The sequence below is a fragment of the Numida meleagris genome, chromosome 1, assembly GCF_002078875.1.
Source record: "Numida meleagris isolate 19003 breed g44 Domestic line chromosome 1, NumMel1.0, whole genome shotgun sequence".
NCBI classification, from domain to species: Eukaryota; Metazoa; Chordata; class Aves; order Galliformes; family Numididae; genus Numida; species Numida meleagris.
Window position 1 is genome coordinate 34,338,389 of NC_034409.1, and position 16,375 is coordinate 34,354,763.

The 16,375-nt window shown below is 45.9% G+C and overlaps 1 protein-coding gene and 1 long non-coding RNA gene across 2 annotated transcripts in view; one reads left to right on the forward strand and one right to left on the reverse strand.

Annotated features, from left to right (window-relative positions):
- WIF1 (WNT inhibitory factor 1) overlaps nucleotides 1–5,075 on the reverse strand; it is a 43,253-nt gene extending 38,178 nt beyond the window's left edge. Inside the window, exons 1-2 of the mRNA XM_021385087.1 lie at nucleotides 4,915–5,075; nucleotides 4,678–4,817 (exon numbers count right to left, since the gene is read on the reverse strand). Of these exons, the coding sequence (XP_021240762.1) occupies nucleotides 4,678–4,817; nucleotides 4,915–5,047 (273 nt within the window). The 5' untranslated portion in view covers nucleotides 5,048–5,075. The remainder of the gene's footprint in view (nucleotides 1–4,677; nucleotides 4,818–4,914) is intronic.
- Nucleotides 12,492–13,827, forward strand: LOC110392758. Its single transcript, XR_002434600.1, has 2 exons — nucleotides 12,492–12,626; nucleotides 13,192–13,827. It is a non-coding gene; the product is annotated as an uncharacterized LOC110392758 (long non-coding RNA).

Below are 16,375 nucleotides of genomic sequence, written 5' to 3' on the forward strand. Positions count from 1 at the left end.
AGAATCTAAATATTAAAGGTTTGGAGCTGCGCACTCGAGACGTGAGCCCCCTGTCTGAAAATCATGCTCACAGTGTGTAAACATCTTCACATTCCACATTGGAATTTTGGTACAGAGGTCAGAAAACAAAGTATTTCCTCTGTTTGGTGACATGAAACCGCAGTGAAGGTACTACTGTAAGTCCCAGGAGCGCAGGTTTACGCGATTGCCTTGACCCAATTTCCAGAACAGCCCTACTTTTATTAGGAAAATAAATGAATTGCGAGTATTACACATTTTCTAAGCTGAAAAGGATCACTGGAATCAGTGGGTATGAATAAGATTTTTTATGAAAAGTTTGGCAGTCACTCTGAACAAAGTTTCCTTTGAAGAAATGTATGTTTTGAAATCCACCATTCTTTGTTTTCTTTTCGTTTACCAAGCAAATAATAACATTTGAAGGAAGCAAAGTTTTATAACACCACTGCCTTAAAAAATGTGGTTTATTAGCTTTCCTTAGGATGGGGAAACAAAACTCCTGGCATCGTTGGTGTTCCATTCGATCTCCACGGTCAGGCTGTGCCTCAGTGAAGTAAGGTAATTTCAGAGATGTCATGGAGCTATTTGGAGTTGATGGTCACACTGCTGAGACCAGCGCTGGCCTTCAAGAGTTGGAATTACCTAACTTCCCCAAGCTCCACTTCAAAATACAGAAAGGATGCTGAAGAACATACTGATGACAACTATCCCCTCTCCCTAAGTGGCGAGCATCTTTTTGCTTTGCTCATTGCTATCAATAACTTTTTGCTCAGAAGTGACCCAGCCTTTCCCACAGGGATGGGTCCCCCTTATCTCTTGATGCCTGCACTTTGGTGGCCAGAGGTGCTCCCAGACTGAAGGCATTCCTCCAGCACCCAATCCCTTGTGCACACATGCACACCTCCTGTCTGAGGGCAGGGCCACCCCTGTCCCACCACAAAAAGCATGCATCCAGCACCACGCAGCTCACAGGTGAAAACATAATGTGCATAAGAAGGTAATGAACCCATTCTACAGTACTCTAGGTTTCTCATAACCTGCAGCTTACCTTGACTTCACCAGAAAAAGAAGCGATTCAGCATTTGGAGACACATTTTGTATGTTGGTTGGTTTATTTTTCCCTAGAATTTCCTAATATTTAATTAGGACTAATGAACTAAGGACAGAAAGCAACTGATGATATACCTTGATAAACATTTTCTAATGAAAACAGTTTTAACTCTTTATAATACAGTTTTTTTCACTTCAGTGTATACAGAATACAGCTCTCATCCAGCCCTGAACATGTTACATTCAGCATACATTTCTGAACTGGAATATGGACATATGCAGCAGTGCAGGACAGGGGAGTACTGGCACTCTCTGAGTTGGATTATTCACCAACCTACAATTTATATAACTATTTACCCCCGCACCAGGAATATGCAACCTGCTCACAGGACATTTACACCTGCTTTGCACAGGTGCAGGCAGGGACACGAGGCAGGAGGGGCTCAGCCCCACACAGCTGGAGCAGCCACTGCTGTCCACTGCCCACCTGCCCCTGCGCTGATGGTATCAGGGCTGGGAATGGGGTCATGGCACAGACATATTGCTTCCTTTCTTCACTGTGAGGGCAGTGAGGCATTGGCACAGGCTGTCCAGAGAAGCTGTGGATGCCCCATCCCTGGAGGCGTTCAAGGCCAGGTTGCATGGGGCCCTGGGCAGCCTGAGCTGCTGGGTGGCAGCCCTGCCAACAGCAGAGGGTTGGAACTGGGTGGGCTTTAAGGTCTCTTCTGACAGAAGCCATTCTGTGATTCCTGTACGCACTCAGAAGTGTGCTATCTGCAGACCCAAAAGGGCTCTGGCTACTTACTGATAGAGAATGTAGCATATACAAGGGCTGCTCTGAAAGAAATGCCTCCTATTTTGTTATGTTGCCCCTTGACAACAGAGGTGTTGGTGGTACAGCAGTGGAGGTTGAACCTTCCCACCAATATCCATTCCATGTTGTTGCCATGTGACATATGGCAGCAGAGGGGCAGGCTGACACAATGGCATCTGACATGGAAGTGTGGATGAAGCAAAGGTGTGGCACTGAATTCTTCCATGCAGGAAAAATGGCACCCACTGACATTCACTGACACTTGCTGAACATTTATGGAGACCAAAGAGTGGATGTGAGCACGGTGAGGAGGTGGTGGTGCGTTTCAGCAGTGACTACAGAGACAGTGGGGCACCTCCACTGGTGCTGATTTTTATGAGCGCAGCATGCATGCTCTTGTTCATTGCTGGCAAAAATGCAGAGCTAATGCTGGTGACTACGTTGAAAAATAATGTTCCGTAGCTGAGAATTTGCTCTATCAAATAGTGTTATCGTGCTCTTTGTACCTGTTGTAATTTCCATGGAAATTAATAGGAGGCATTACTTTTGGAGTGACCTACTGTTGCCATCCCCCAAAGTCTTGGAGCCCTAAGGAGATATCGTAATATACCCCGTGGGATGCAGCAGTGAGAGGTTGATAGGACACAAGACACAGGACTCTCAGAAGAAAAGGTTTCAGTTTTACCAAATAGAAGACAACTGTATGCCGGCTAACGGTTGCTCTACAGGAAGCAGTGTAGTGTTTCGGTACCTTGTACACCTTTATTCTATCAAAGACTACTTCTATTTTTGCTTTTTCTTTCCCTTCCTGTCCTCTCCTCATCTTGTTTTCTCCTTCTCCCATGCTTTCCCAGATCCCAGACAGAAGTGTTCTGCCAGAACAAAGGTGGCACTTTCCCGAATGCTGGGGAACATCTAAGTACTTTTATCTTGAAAAACAAAACAGCATTGAAATAACACCTGTTAGCACCTACAATCTCATTTCTTCTCTTTACAAAATACAGGAAATTCTGGAGAACTGTATTCTTTTTGCCCCAAGTAACTTCTATCTTGTTCTACTTGCAACACTGCTGTGGGCACTTTCCAACTAAGATGCACAGAAATGGTACGCTGATGAATGCTTTTGCTCTATGGGCTGCAAAAACACGTATTTGCTCCTGTCCCTTCTCATCAGGTACAGGCTCAGGTGGCATGGTGGCAATGATGATATGCTTTCCACAGAGGATCAGAACTGCGTGTAACAGGCAACTCGAACGCCTCTAAGGGACTGCAAAATCCAACAGGTTTGTGCTGCCGAAAAGTAGGTGTTTTGTCTGGGATGTGAAATCCGTCCTTTTCTAACCCTACTCCTCAAACACCCACAGGCTGAAGCTTCTTCCCTAGCTCAAGCCACTGTCTGAAATCCTTCTCTTCACCTGCAGAGGTGTGTAAATACCCACGGCCACAGGACAGGAATGCCAAAGTTTGTAGCGAGTGTACACACAAATGGACTTGTAGAAATGGGATTATAAACTCTGCAATGCAAAGTCTCTCCATCTTAACACTTCTTAGATCCATAAATATCCACCAGACATCATGCTGTCGTAGGAACAGAGTTGTCAACGATCTTACTTTAACCATGTACGTATTTACTTGCTAACTATCTATCTTTGGTCTCACAGGAGCGCCTTAATTCAGCAGAGAGGAGGGGCTGGTTGAGCAGCTTTGCCGCAGCTCAGAGGGGTTTCACCCCACGGGCTGCAGAAGGAGAACACGTCTCTATGCCGACTCTCAGCCCGCAACCCTTCGCAGTGAGGGCAGTGCCACATCTCTCCCTCCCGAGCTGCCTGCAGGTGGCCCAATGGGGAACAGAGCGCGGGGAGGGTGGGGAGGGTGGGGGTCAGCCTCATATCTCAACCTCCTTCCTAGAAAGAGAGGTATTTTTCTCACGCCTGATATAGAAACAGGGCAGGAAACACAGTCCTGAAATGCACAGATTATTTCTGTGATGTAAATCCCAGCCCCCAGCATACAAACTTGCTCTCTCTCCAGAGCCGGACAGAGCTCCGATGACCCCGAGCAATTCCTTCAGCCTCAGCGACATCACTCCATGCTCCCCTCCTTTTCTACAACATGGGGTGAAATGCTTCCAGAACCCCCCACCCAATCCCAAGGGCCTCAGACAACGGGACAGAGCCAAGCAGGTCCGTCACCAGGAAGGATGCTTTCACACAGCCAGAAACACAGCCACGGTGGTGAAGCTGCCGTAGGCTGAATCGCACACTCAGGTGTCACTGACTATTTGAAGATACACGTTGTTTCATCTTTACCAAGCTCTTTATAATAAAGTATAATGATACATGATATGTAATAACATATAACGTCAACGTTCAGCCTTGTAAAAACGAATCATTTTATCCATGAGATTTTTCTGTACCCACGCTAACCTAGGCTCACGTTCCAGCTTTAACCGAAGGCAGCACGGGCTGCCAGCAGCCCAGCTAGCGACGTGCGCTCCTCGCTTTTTCAACAAAAGAATCCGCACGGAGACGCGCGGCTCCAACCACACAATTTCGCGATGAAAACTCTCAGCGAGAGGGTTACCTTTACTTACCGGCACCCCCCGCTCGGTGCGCACCTTGAGCGAGCGGAGGGTGGCGGACGGCCCGCGCCGAGCGCCCGCACGCCGACGGAAGGTGCCCGCAGCCGCCCCGCAGGTACAGCCGCTCCGGGGCCGTCCCCGCCTCTAAGCGCCCCGTCGGGCCGCACCGCCCGGCCCCGGGCTCGTCGCCGGAGATGCCCTCGCCCGCACCTACCCGTCCCGTAGCCTGCCAGCTGAAGTTCATGGCGTGGATGCTGACGGGGATGGCCGGCATCCTCTGCTGAGCTTTCCTGAAGTCGTGAGTGAACGGGGCCATCTTCCCCTCGGACACGATCAGGATGTCCTCCTCGAAGCCTGCGGAGGGCAGAGGGCGCGATGCACGGCGCCGCACGGCTGCGGGAGCCCCACCGCCCTCCTTCCTTCCCTCCCTCCCCCCCTCCCTCCCGCTTACCGATGAGGACGCGGGCTTGCTGCGCGTCGATCCACAGGTACAGCGTGTCGGGCTGCCGCGCCGCGGCCCGCACCCCGCACAGGCTGAGCGCCCCGCACAGCAGCGCCGCGCACAGCCGCCCCGCCGCGGCCATGCTCCGCGCCCGCCGCTGCCGCCCCGCTACCCGCTCCCAGCCCCGACCCGCGCCGCTCCGCCGCCCTCTGCCGCTGCGCGCCGCCACCCGCGGGCGGGCGGGGACGGGCGGGGCGGGGCGGGGCGGGGACCCCGCCTGCGGGAGTGCCCCTTCTGTATTCTTTCCTTAGAAAATTTTTTGTTTGTTTTTCCCAAAGCTGAAGCCAACCGGGATGGATAAAGCCCGAACGAACCCCCGAGTGTCCCCGCGTGGCGCCGGCTCACACGCGTGGAAGCGATGGCGGCCGAACCCTTACTTCGGTTTTATTTTATCCGAGCTGCTAACAACGATTAGGACCCGCGGCTCAGCATACGAGAAACACGCACGTTTCCCCATGGCGTGCACGCATACAGATGTACACAAACGCGCACACAGCAGAACGGCGCGCCGCTCCGGAGCTCAGCACCACCGCCGCGCCCACGCCGCCCCGCTCGCCCCAAGGACCGGCCCCGGCTCCCGGCGGCTCCCGGGACGAGGCTGCCCCCTGGCGGCCGCCATCCCCGGGACGGGCCGCTCCTACGCGGCCGCCCCGACGCTCTCCCCGTGGCCTCCCCGTGGGCAGAGCTGCCCTATGGATTGTCGCTTTGACTCCGGCTCGTAGTGGTGACACCACGTCTTGTCATCGGTAACGATACGATCCAGGAAACTGTCACCTTCATCCTGTATCGGTCCTCACAGACGTACATAAGGGGTTATTTGTGTTCCTGCGAGCATTCATGGGACCCATCTTGTGCAAATTTTGGCACCATCATTTCCAATGCACTGAAGCCAATATTCAGCCCCATACACCTGATTGAGATGCTCTTCATTTCATGGTGTGACAGCTGCTCATGGCTGGCTGCAATATGGCTTGTCTTTCACATCGCTGTCCTAGTTCATATTGCTTACAGTGCAGCTTTCCATTTTCTGTTCTGCTTCTTTTCCTGCTACATTCCCATTGCACCCACTGCAGAACACAGCACTGACAAAGCTTTAGGGTGGTCCTACATGAAGCCAGGAGCTGGACTCGGTGATCCTTATGGGTCCTTTCCACCTTGGGGTATTCTATGATTCAGTGGTTCTATGATTCTGTGATTCGAGACAGCTTCAGACCAGGGTGGCTACCCAAAGGACGGGTGTGTGTGGAGCCAGTGCCTCACCTGCTGCTGGGTTTAGAAAGTGTATTGCAAATGAGACAGGAGCTTGCAGAAATAAAAGTGAGCATTTAATCTAGCAAACACACACTGCTTTATTTTTTTTTACTGCAGTTTTCATTATTTCAACAGACTGTAGTAAAGTTAGACTTCAACACCTTCAGTTTTTAAAGGAACACTCTTTCATCAACTCATGACCAAACGGACCATTGCTGTCAGCCTGAAGGCACCAATTCCCCCTCATCCTCCTGCTGACACCACTTCTGCCTCTGCCCCAGGCTGCAAATTCCATTTCCAGAACCTATTTGGTGTTTGAGAGGTATGAATCCTGGTTTCAAAGCTGTCAGACCAAAGACATTGCCCACAAAGAAATGTGCACTTTTGATTGCAATTTATCAAGCACGTGAGCTTTTAATTGTTTCAGATTTCTCAAAACTTGATTGACTGGAAGTATATATTTATATATAATGAAAATTACTTGTTCTGAATACGACTGAAAAAGCGTAGTAAAAGAAGTGGTTCAAATTAGTTCCATATTGGCATAATTTATTGTACTATTCCTAGTTATAAAATCCACAATTAGGCAGAAGAGATGGATGTGTTCAAGTTGCATTGAAGCACTGAGCTGTGAAATATTCCTGGAACTAAAAGAAAGTTCACACTGAAATATGTGCATATAAAACCATTCCTATGAGTGTCCCAGAGCTCTGGCATGTACAGGGCTGTGCAGTGCCTCTCAGTGGGCACAGCAGATGCAGGATTTCCATGCATTTTGATGGAGAAATGCAGGTCTCGGGGAGTATCTTACGGCAAGCAGTTAGCGATGTGGAAGAAAAGAGACATCCTCCGTGCTGTTTGTGGCAGGAGGTGCAGGCTGTTCTCACACATTGTTACAAGTCAGAAGCATTACATGGAGAAGAGACCACAGAGACAACCCCAAATGCAGGCGAAACTTCAGTCAAAGACTGCACCTTCTCAAAGAGAAGATCAGTCTGTCATGAGATGCAAACTTCAGAAATCTGGTCTATGTTAGATTCAAGACCCTGTGAGGCTGCTAGTAATGTTATTTTTCCTATTTCTGCATCAATTCAATCTCTTTTAGCTCTTTTCTGACCGCCTCTGTTACTTCAGTCTGTCTGGATTTAAAAGCCTCCTTCAGTCCAGCAGAGAGGTACTGGGCTTTTTCTTTCCTACTCCTGTGGGCATCACTTTGCTTCAAGCAATGCTAAATTCGGTGCAGCTTTAGAGAGAAAGTCAGATGACCCTGGCCAAATGAAAAATAAAAGGGTAGAAGCGGAGAAGAGCGAACATGAGTAAGTTTCTACCTTAGAAATAGCAAAGAACATTGAGTGCTGGCAGTGATTCATAGAATCATAGAATCCTAGAATCATAGAATGGTTTGGGTTGGAGGAGACCTTAAAGCCCACCCAGTTCCAACCCCACTGCTATGGGCTGATTGCCACTCACCAGCTCAGGCTGTCCCATCCAACCTGGCCTTGAGTGCTTTCAGGGATGGGGCACCCACACCTTCTCTGGGCAGCCTGTGCCACAGCTTCACAAACCTCTGAGTAAAGAATTTCTTCCTAACATCTAATCTAATTCATCCTTTGCAAAATTATTACTGTATTGTACTAAAGCAGAATAAAAAAGTCTGTTTTATGCAAGTTGCTTTACTTTGATCATGCAAGTTTCATCGGTCTGTGACTTGCTTATCAAGAAAGCTTTATTTGCTTGCAAAGTCAAGGTTAAAACTAATCACATTGTTAACATTTCTCAGAGATAGAATCAAAAAGCATGCTGAAAGCTTTTAGGAGCATTCTCAGAAAACTGTAGCCAAAGTCTGAAAAATCCATCACCGTAATACGGCCTTGGGAGCAGAATACGATTTACATCGTCCACCCGTGATAGGGAAGGACAGACATGGGGAGGGTTACAGATGCCACAGCCTCAGGTCATGCCTTGCATATGGTGAAGAATATGTGAACAGTAAAGTAGGAAAAGATCACCTTAGGCCATATGTTTCCCTCTGGCGTCAAACTGCACAAGTGAAGGAAATAATCCCCATATCAGGTGGTTTCCATACTGCTTTGGGCAGCACTAAGGTAAGGGCTGCACAGCCCCATTAGCTCTTGGTCACATCTCCCTCGTTATGCAAGGCAGCAGGGCAGACAGGCAGCAGGGCCTTGGCACAGAGCTGCAGCAGCACATGGGCCAGGTGTGGGGATGCCGTCCAGGCCTCAACGAAGGCAGTGGTAAAGCTAGCATTGCCAAATGGGCAGGCCTGCCTGTCTCACTGCTCATCCTGTTGACGCAGGATGCAGGTGCTGCTGAGACCACGTCCCAGGCACCTCCTGACCAAACCAGAGAGCAGCAGAACATCAAACATGGAATGGGGCTGCCTGTGTCCTGGGTTCATGGAGTTTGGGGTGGTTCATATGGCAGTGGGAGAGCTGCTGATTTCTCTGCTCCTCATTTCCTGTCATGTTTTTTTTTTTCTTTTTTTTTTCCTGTAATTCTGCAGTGCAGAGAATCCAGCTGCCTTTATTCCTGCAACAAAAATTCTCAGGTTTCTTAGTTTTGCTGCTTTCCTCACTGTGCAGCCAGAGAGAGAGGAATGCATGAATGAGACATCTCCAAGGAGTGTTTTTTAGGAACTCCAGTCAAGATCCATGTGCTGGCAGAAGATAGGATACATACTCGTTCTGCTTACGTGGGAAATGGGTAAAGGTATAATGGCATGTCCCAGTAGGAGGGAAGCTGTATGAGAGTATCATTCAGAAAAAAACTAAAGTAGATCTGAAGCACTGTGTCCAGGCCTGGGGCTCCCAGCACAAGAAAGACACGGAGCTGTTGGAGCGGGTCCAGAGGAGGGCCATGAAGATGATCAGAGGGCTAGGGCACCTCTATTACAAAGAAAGGGTGAGGGAGCCAAGCTTGTTTAGCTTGGAGAAGAGAAGAGTCTGGGGAGACCTCATTGCAGCTTTCCAGTACTTGGCAGTAGCTTATGAACAGGAGGGGTACCAACTTTTTACATGGTCTGATAGGACAAGGGGGAATGGCTTTAAACTAAAAGAGAGAGTGTTTAGGTTAGATGTTAGGTGGAAAATCTTTACTCAGAGGGTGGTGAGGCACTGGCACAGGCTTCCCAGAGAAGCTGTGCATGCCCCATTCCTGGAGGTGCTCAAGGCCAGGTTGAGTGGGATTCTGGGCAGCCTGAGCTGGTGGGTGGCAACCAGCCCATGGCAGGGGGTTGGAACTGCCTTCCAACCTAAGACATTCTGACATTCTATGATACATTGAGCTACAGTCAAAGCTAGATGGAGGGAAAAATTAACACAATGAAGTCATAGGAACCAGCAGAGAACTATGCCATAAAAATAATGAACTCATAATTAGGGCCTATTACATTCCTAACCATGGAATATTCCTCCTCCAGCAAATTATTTTCTTCCACAGAAGTTTTAATTTCTGTTCCCTGGGCATTCAAGTATCACTCTTTGTTTTCTCTCTCATAGCATTTCTAGAACTTGCTAAGCTTAATTTCCCCCACAGGACAGAATGTGTCGCTCAGTGACTTCCTGCTGCAGCATTACTTGGAGACGAGCAGACAAAGAAGGGGTTTTCATGTGGGAGGAGGCACAGAGAACCAAAATATCTGCAATGAGGGCAAAGGCTTTTCAATCCTTTGGGGACAGAGGGCAAAGAGCTGGAGAACCAAATGCCAAGGGCTTTGATGCTGACATTCGGGGAAGAAAGCCAGGGGAAGAAATGCAGTGCCAGACGCAGGAGGACAGGGTGTCAGCAAGTTCAAAAAGCAGAAAAGGATCTAATCAGCAAGAGAATAGGACATGCCTGGCATTAAACACAGTAGCTACAACACTTTTTAATCACATTAACCTTCTTCCATATTTATTCAATGACGTGTCTGAAAATTATCCAACCAAAATAGGGTATTCTGAGAAAAAAATAGACTACTGAATCTCTGTAGAGGTCTGGCAGTGCTTTCTGCTGAAGTCAGGGGATATAGTAGGGGACTTTGGGGCTGTGACTGCAGCAGGCAGTGACAGCAGGTGCCTGAGTAATACATAGAAGGACTTGCACCTCTCAGAGAGCTCAGCACTGGGTTTTTTCCTCGTTTTAATTCCTGGAGGAGGTTTGTGCAGTAGCCAAGACTCAGGAACATTGTTACACTATGCAGAGAGCAAGCAAGAGCCTCTCTGGGTCCGAACTACACAGGCAGCACCTGAAGTGAGCACAGCAATCTCTGAACATGTTTATTAATGTGTTAATGTTGTCCTTCACGCACTGCATGGCGCTGACTTGCACAGTTCTTCTTGCACTCAGTACCACTATTGAGGGCTCTGGCTTTACCAGACAGGCTGGGCAGAGTGGCGAGTCAGATAACTCCAGCAGTGAAGGGGATGACGGGGGATGTGGAATTCGTATGTGTTCTCAGCAACCTATTCATTGTATCAGATACAGTACTACAGCATTACCACACGTCAAAAGGGGAAGAAATAATGTCAGATTGTGGAGCAACTGGAAGTGAAAACTAAATTTTGAGAGCAACAGATGGATAAAGAAAGTGTTAAAATGTATACGTACCTGTAACGATATTTAGTGACTTTTGTCTGGGATGATTTAAAAGGGCCCAGACTTCCACAGTTAGCAGAAGGATGAGGGAACTCATACAGCCAACACAATGTCAATATGAATGATGTAAAATGATGCAAAAAGTGCTGAACTATGCATGGAAAATCAGTTCCTAAGGGAAGGACTAAGGATTAATACATCCTAAAGCATGGCTTTAATAAATGATAATTAAAATAGGAAATGCTCCAGAGAGACAGTAAAATAAGCCATGAAAAGCAAAGATGTGTTATAAAAGAAACCCCCAAACCAAATTACAAGACAATGATATGATATACATGTCAATGTCATGCAAAATATGTGGAAGCAATTGAAGTGCTTATGGTTTTCACAGAACAGTTCTGCTTCCTTCTTATATTTATTTTTTTTTTCACAAGATCAGAGTAGATCCAGATGTATCTAAGAACGGGCATGTGGTTGTCCTTGAGCTGAGGATCTGTAAAGAACCATGGAAACCGTGCCTGGGTAAGAGATGAGATGAAGTTGTGTTTAAGATCTATTGGATATTGTTTTCACTGAGATTACACAATATTCTCAATGCCAGAGAGTTTTAACATTTTATAAATCAGATTGAAATATATTTTCTAAATTGTATATGTTAATTTACATATGTAGTATGTAAATTAAACCATTAATTCAAAGGTACCACTTTGATCAACGTAGCTGCCAAATTGGACATTTATAGATTGTCTGTCATATGAATATAACAAATAGCAAATGTACACTAAGCTGAAAACATGCATGTAAGATTTTGAGAATTTGCATGTGAGTAATTAATAATGGTTGTTATAATTTTTAGATGGAAAGATTTCCCAACTGTATCTTTCTAGATGAATTTCCAGTTAATTTCAGTTAGATTTGTGATTAGAGTTTCTAGGAAGTGGTCTTCTCTACATCTGAACTTGGACATTTAGGACATCATGAACACACTGAAAAGGGCTCATTGAAGAGCTTGGCTTGCACATCTTCTCTGTGCTACTATCTGAGCTGCCAAAGAGTTAATTCAGTTTTCCTGGTCACAAGCCCACAGTACAAGGCCTGTACTCTCATTTGTCCTCTTCTCATCTTCTTATTTTACTTCAACTGTTATGTACTTTTTGCTGTTAACAAGGCTATTCGCTCTAAAACTCTTCCTTTCATGATCTAACACTTTCCCATTCAGCTCTTCTGTCTGTGCCTGTTTCAGCACATCTCTAAGGGTCTAATTATATCTACCCATTTTGTTTCTGATTATGTTATGACAACTTTTTAAATTACATGGTTACATACTGTTTTTTTTTCCTCTGGATTGAGTAGTCAACTGGCATTTTATTTTTTAGCTGACTGACTCTGCAACGCAGGACATTTTCTTTTGGTACATCTTCTGTTTGTTTATAGCATATAATAGTAGTTATCTTGCATTTAATTCCATATAATTTTCAATTTTATTGTCTCTAACAAGAATACCATTCACAGTAACCAAGGTATCGTTCTCCAAAATATCCAGCAAGTCAAGGACCAAGAAAGGCTGGGAAAGCACTGGAATGGAATTGCTACTTTACTCTTCCATGACATTTTCCATCTTCATTCTTAGAGGACTGTTATAAAGATGAATCATTATTTCCATTTGCCTGTAGGAGAAACTGAGTCACCTGAAGAGGAAGTGATTTGCCACACAGCAAGGTAGTGGAGAGCCAGGAGCAAAGTATAGGTCTCTCCGCTGCCCCTCTGGTGTCCTCGTGGCACGAGCTCACTTCACTGCTCTGTTCACAGTTCAGGTGAGTCATTTGGATCCTTTATTCTGCTAACACTGGAGTGCTTGCTTAATTTAAGCATTTTTTAAAGATTACTCATAGTCTTAAGACAAAGAAGAAACAGAAATGTGTAAGAAGTTTGTATCTTACCCCGTGACTTAGTTCTCTGTCTGTAAAAGTATTAGTATGCCTCTTATCCCATTGTCAGACTGCTGTGACTATTTTGGGTTGAGAGGGAAGAAAGCTATTTTGTTCTCATTTCTCACTCTGCTCAGACCAGAACTCTCTGAATACCCTCTGCCTGTACACTGGCCACATATAGGGGTGGTTCATTTTTTTTTCTCACTGGTTCTTTGCAGGGGAGATTTATTTGTTCAGAGCACTGTTACATTAGACAACATTTTATTTTTACTTTTTTTCTGGAAATTTTTCACAAATACTGATTTTAGTTGGGAATGCCTTTGTCTATAGTTGATAACCAGTGGTAAGTCAGAGGAGCTTCTATCCTGTTACTCAGAGTGTGTGTTACCTGGTTTGCTACTGGTCCCCAATTCTTCAGCTATGCAAGCATTGTTTTCCTTTTCCATAGACATCTGGAGCACAACTGTTTGCAGTATGGATGAAGATGTGAGAGGAGAGTTCACCCCTTCACCTATTACTCCCGACACAGTGGGGATGAAGAGCAGAATCACAGCTTTGTCCCCCTGCCCTGTCTCACTGCAGCTGCACAGGGAGCTCCTCTAATCATTTCTTCTAGATTTTCTTGCAAGAACAGCTCCGCACTGTCCTACAGAGCCTCGTGTGTTACACAGCAACCACTTCAGTAGTTGCCTTCTAACGTACTAAGTATTTTGCTATTGCTACTCTGCTGCTCCTTCTGCTTTCTTCTATTCCTTTTACCTTCTTTCTTTTTTATACAGTTTCCCATATTTCTACTATTTTATCCTTGTTTCATTTCTGTGTCGGGTTTTTTTTGTGTGGGTATGTGTTGGATTTTTCTTCTTTTTTGTATTTTTTATGCTTTTTCCCCACAAGAAAAGAGATCTGTTCCACTCCAGCCCAATTTCAGTCTCATGATGGTGAGCTGGAGATACGGCAGAAAGCATTGGCATTGCTCCTGTCTGGCTATGCAGGGAGAGGACTAGGGCTTTGCTGCTGTGTGGATTTCCCAGAAGTAATACTGGAGCTGGTCCAACAATTTACAGTAAAAGGACTGCAGTTCTAATGCAAGTTCAATAAGGTTTTTCAGGTCACATGCAATAACCTAAATGGCTCATCAGATGTGTCTCTGGCTTGAAAAATTACATAAAATCTTTGGCCAGGATGCTGCATGGCACACAGTGGACTTGAAAGATCTGGCCTTTGTATGAAACCTAACATGAGGGGAAAAGGGAGATCTCTGGCCTGCAGTGACCACACAGAGTTAAGAACAAAAGGGCCCATACGTGGAGGATGTTCCTGTGGGGCCAGCCCTTCAGATGCTGGGCATCCTTAGCTCCATTGTTGAACCAAGACACTCAGCCATGTTGACAAAGAAGCCCAACTCTGACAAAAGCTTTATTTTGCTTACATTTCTGTCAATCTGAAGCTAGCAGTAGAGGGAGAACATTAGCATTACAGCCACCTTTTCCTAAACAGAGGGCATACATCTCATATGACTTCCAGAATGGTGAAACTTCATCCTCCCTGACATGCAGTGCTTAAACACTAGGTAGACAGAGCAGGTATATAGAGTTCAGGAGTGCAAAGGATAAATATGGCCTACTCTTAGGCCAGCTGCCATGTCATACCCCAGAAGCTGAAGGATAAGCATTGACAAAGGAAAACCTCCAATGCACCATTCTCATAGATGGGAATCGAGTGCAATGATGTTGTCTATACATGGCAGACAACTGGAGTGTGCAGTGCATGCTGGAGACTCCCATGATGTGATACGGAAGCTTTGGTTCAAGTAGAACCAAGCTGCCTTTAGGGTGGAGATGTGGATAACCTACCTGTAGGCCAAAATCAGCTGTTGTGAACACTCCCTAAATGTTCTTAATTTTTATGAGACAAAACAAAGTAATACAAAAGCAGCATGTATTTAGAGCAGGATTCGTAGTCCTTAGAACCAGTGGGACTTCACTCCCATTGCCTCTGAGTCATTCTCAAGGAAATTCTTTCTCCCTCTATGGGAGAAATTTTCTATGTGCGTGGAGTTATTGACAGAGAAAATTGCACAGCTCAAGGAAATCTTCTAAATATGCAAGGCCCATGCCACTGAGCACTAGCAACAAATGAATTGATTCAATACTCAATAAAAAGCTGAGAGCAGGAGAGACTGATATGTTTGTGGCAGTCTGTGCTGCTGAGATGAAAAGAGGTTCTGTAGAAACATGGGTTTTGCTAAGGGCTGCTGACCTGTACATCTTGCATGCAGTTATGATGGGAGGTCATGGAGGCAAGAGTGTATTCAAGTGATAGGGAGTATCTCTAGTTTTTATGGGTACTAGAGAGCAATTAAACTGGGTGAAGTCTCCACCTACAGTAGTGCTAATAGTTATTTAGAACACACTAAATGTAGTGCTTTGCTTATTTATTGAATAAAGTGAAATCTGAGCCTTTTGGCACAAGAAATGCATTACACAATTAGCCTTAAAAAGAAAAAGTAAAAAGTAAACTTCATTCATTCTGTTCCATGAATGATGGCTCTTCTTTTAGAGGTTATTAAGTGAATGAAATAAATGTAAATTTTCAAGACATTAGCACTGGATCAAAGTCAGGGATGGAATTGTAAACAGTGAGCTCTTTGTGGCTATGACTACATCACTCTTCACACTGCTGCCAAACACTATCAAAGTCTCAGGCTAAAGTGCCATGTCTGCCCCTATATTAAAGGCTGTTCAGGACAGCATCAAAGCAACTCCTCAGGTTTATTCAATGTATCCGCATCCCACAAGGTTCTGAGAGAGTAAGAAAGGTACAAGAATGTAGGAAATAAGGCATCTCTAAGCATTCAGGGTTCTGCCAATTTCAGGGTGATGGGATCCCTTCCCAGTATCCTCCAGTGGTTAAGGATGCCTCTCTAGATTTTATGTTTCCCCAGTCCTTGAAAGCAAGTTTTTGCAAGAGGTACCCAACAGAAGGAAACTAAATGCTCACAACCCAGAAAAGCGTATTGCCAGGACTTTTGGCCACAACTGTCCTAGTAGGGCATTGCATATGTGCAAAAGTAACTCTGCTGATTCTGGGTCACAAATATGTGTTACACCTTACCAAAGCATCTATATACTAAGAAAAGTCAAACAATATGAAAAATATGCTGTCTGATCACCAAGATCAGCTTAATTTTTTCCTTTTCAAATTTAACTGAAATACTCTGGAGGTAATCCACTGCAATGATTTAGAGAATGAATGGCACAACCCACTTGTCATCCACTTTAAATGTATGTTACAGCATCCAGTAGTCTTCTAGCAACAATTATCGTAGAGTCATAGAATGGCTTGTGTTGGAATGAGCCTCAAGGATCATCAAGCTCCAACCACCCTGACGCAGGCGGGGCTGCCAACCTCCACATCTAATACTAGACCAGGCTGCTCACGGCCCCATCCAACCTGGCCTTGAACACCCCCAGGGACGGGGCATCCACAGCCTCTCTGGGCAGCGTGTTCCAGCACCTCACCACTCTCATAGTAAAGAACTTCCCCCTGATATCCAACCTAAATCTTCCCTCCTTCAACTTTAAACCATTTCCCCTCGTCCTGCCATTATCTAGCCTTGTAAAGAGTTGACC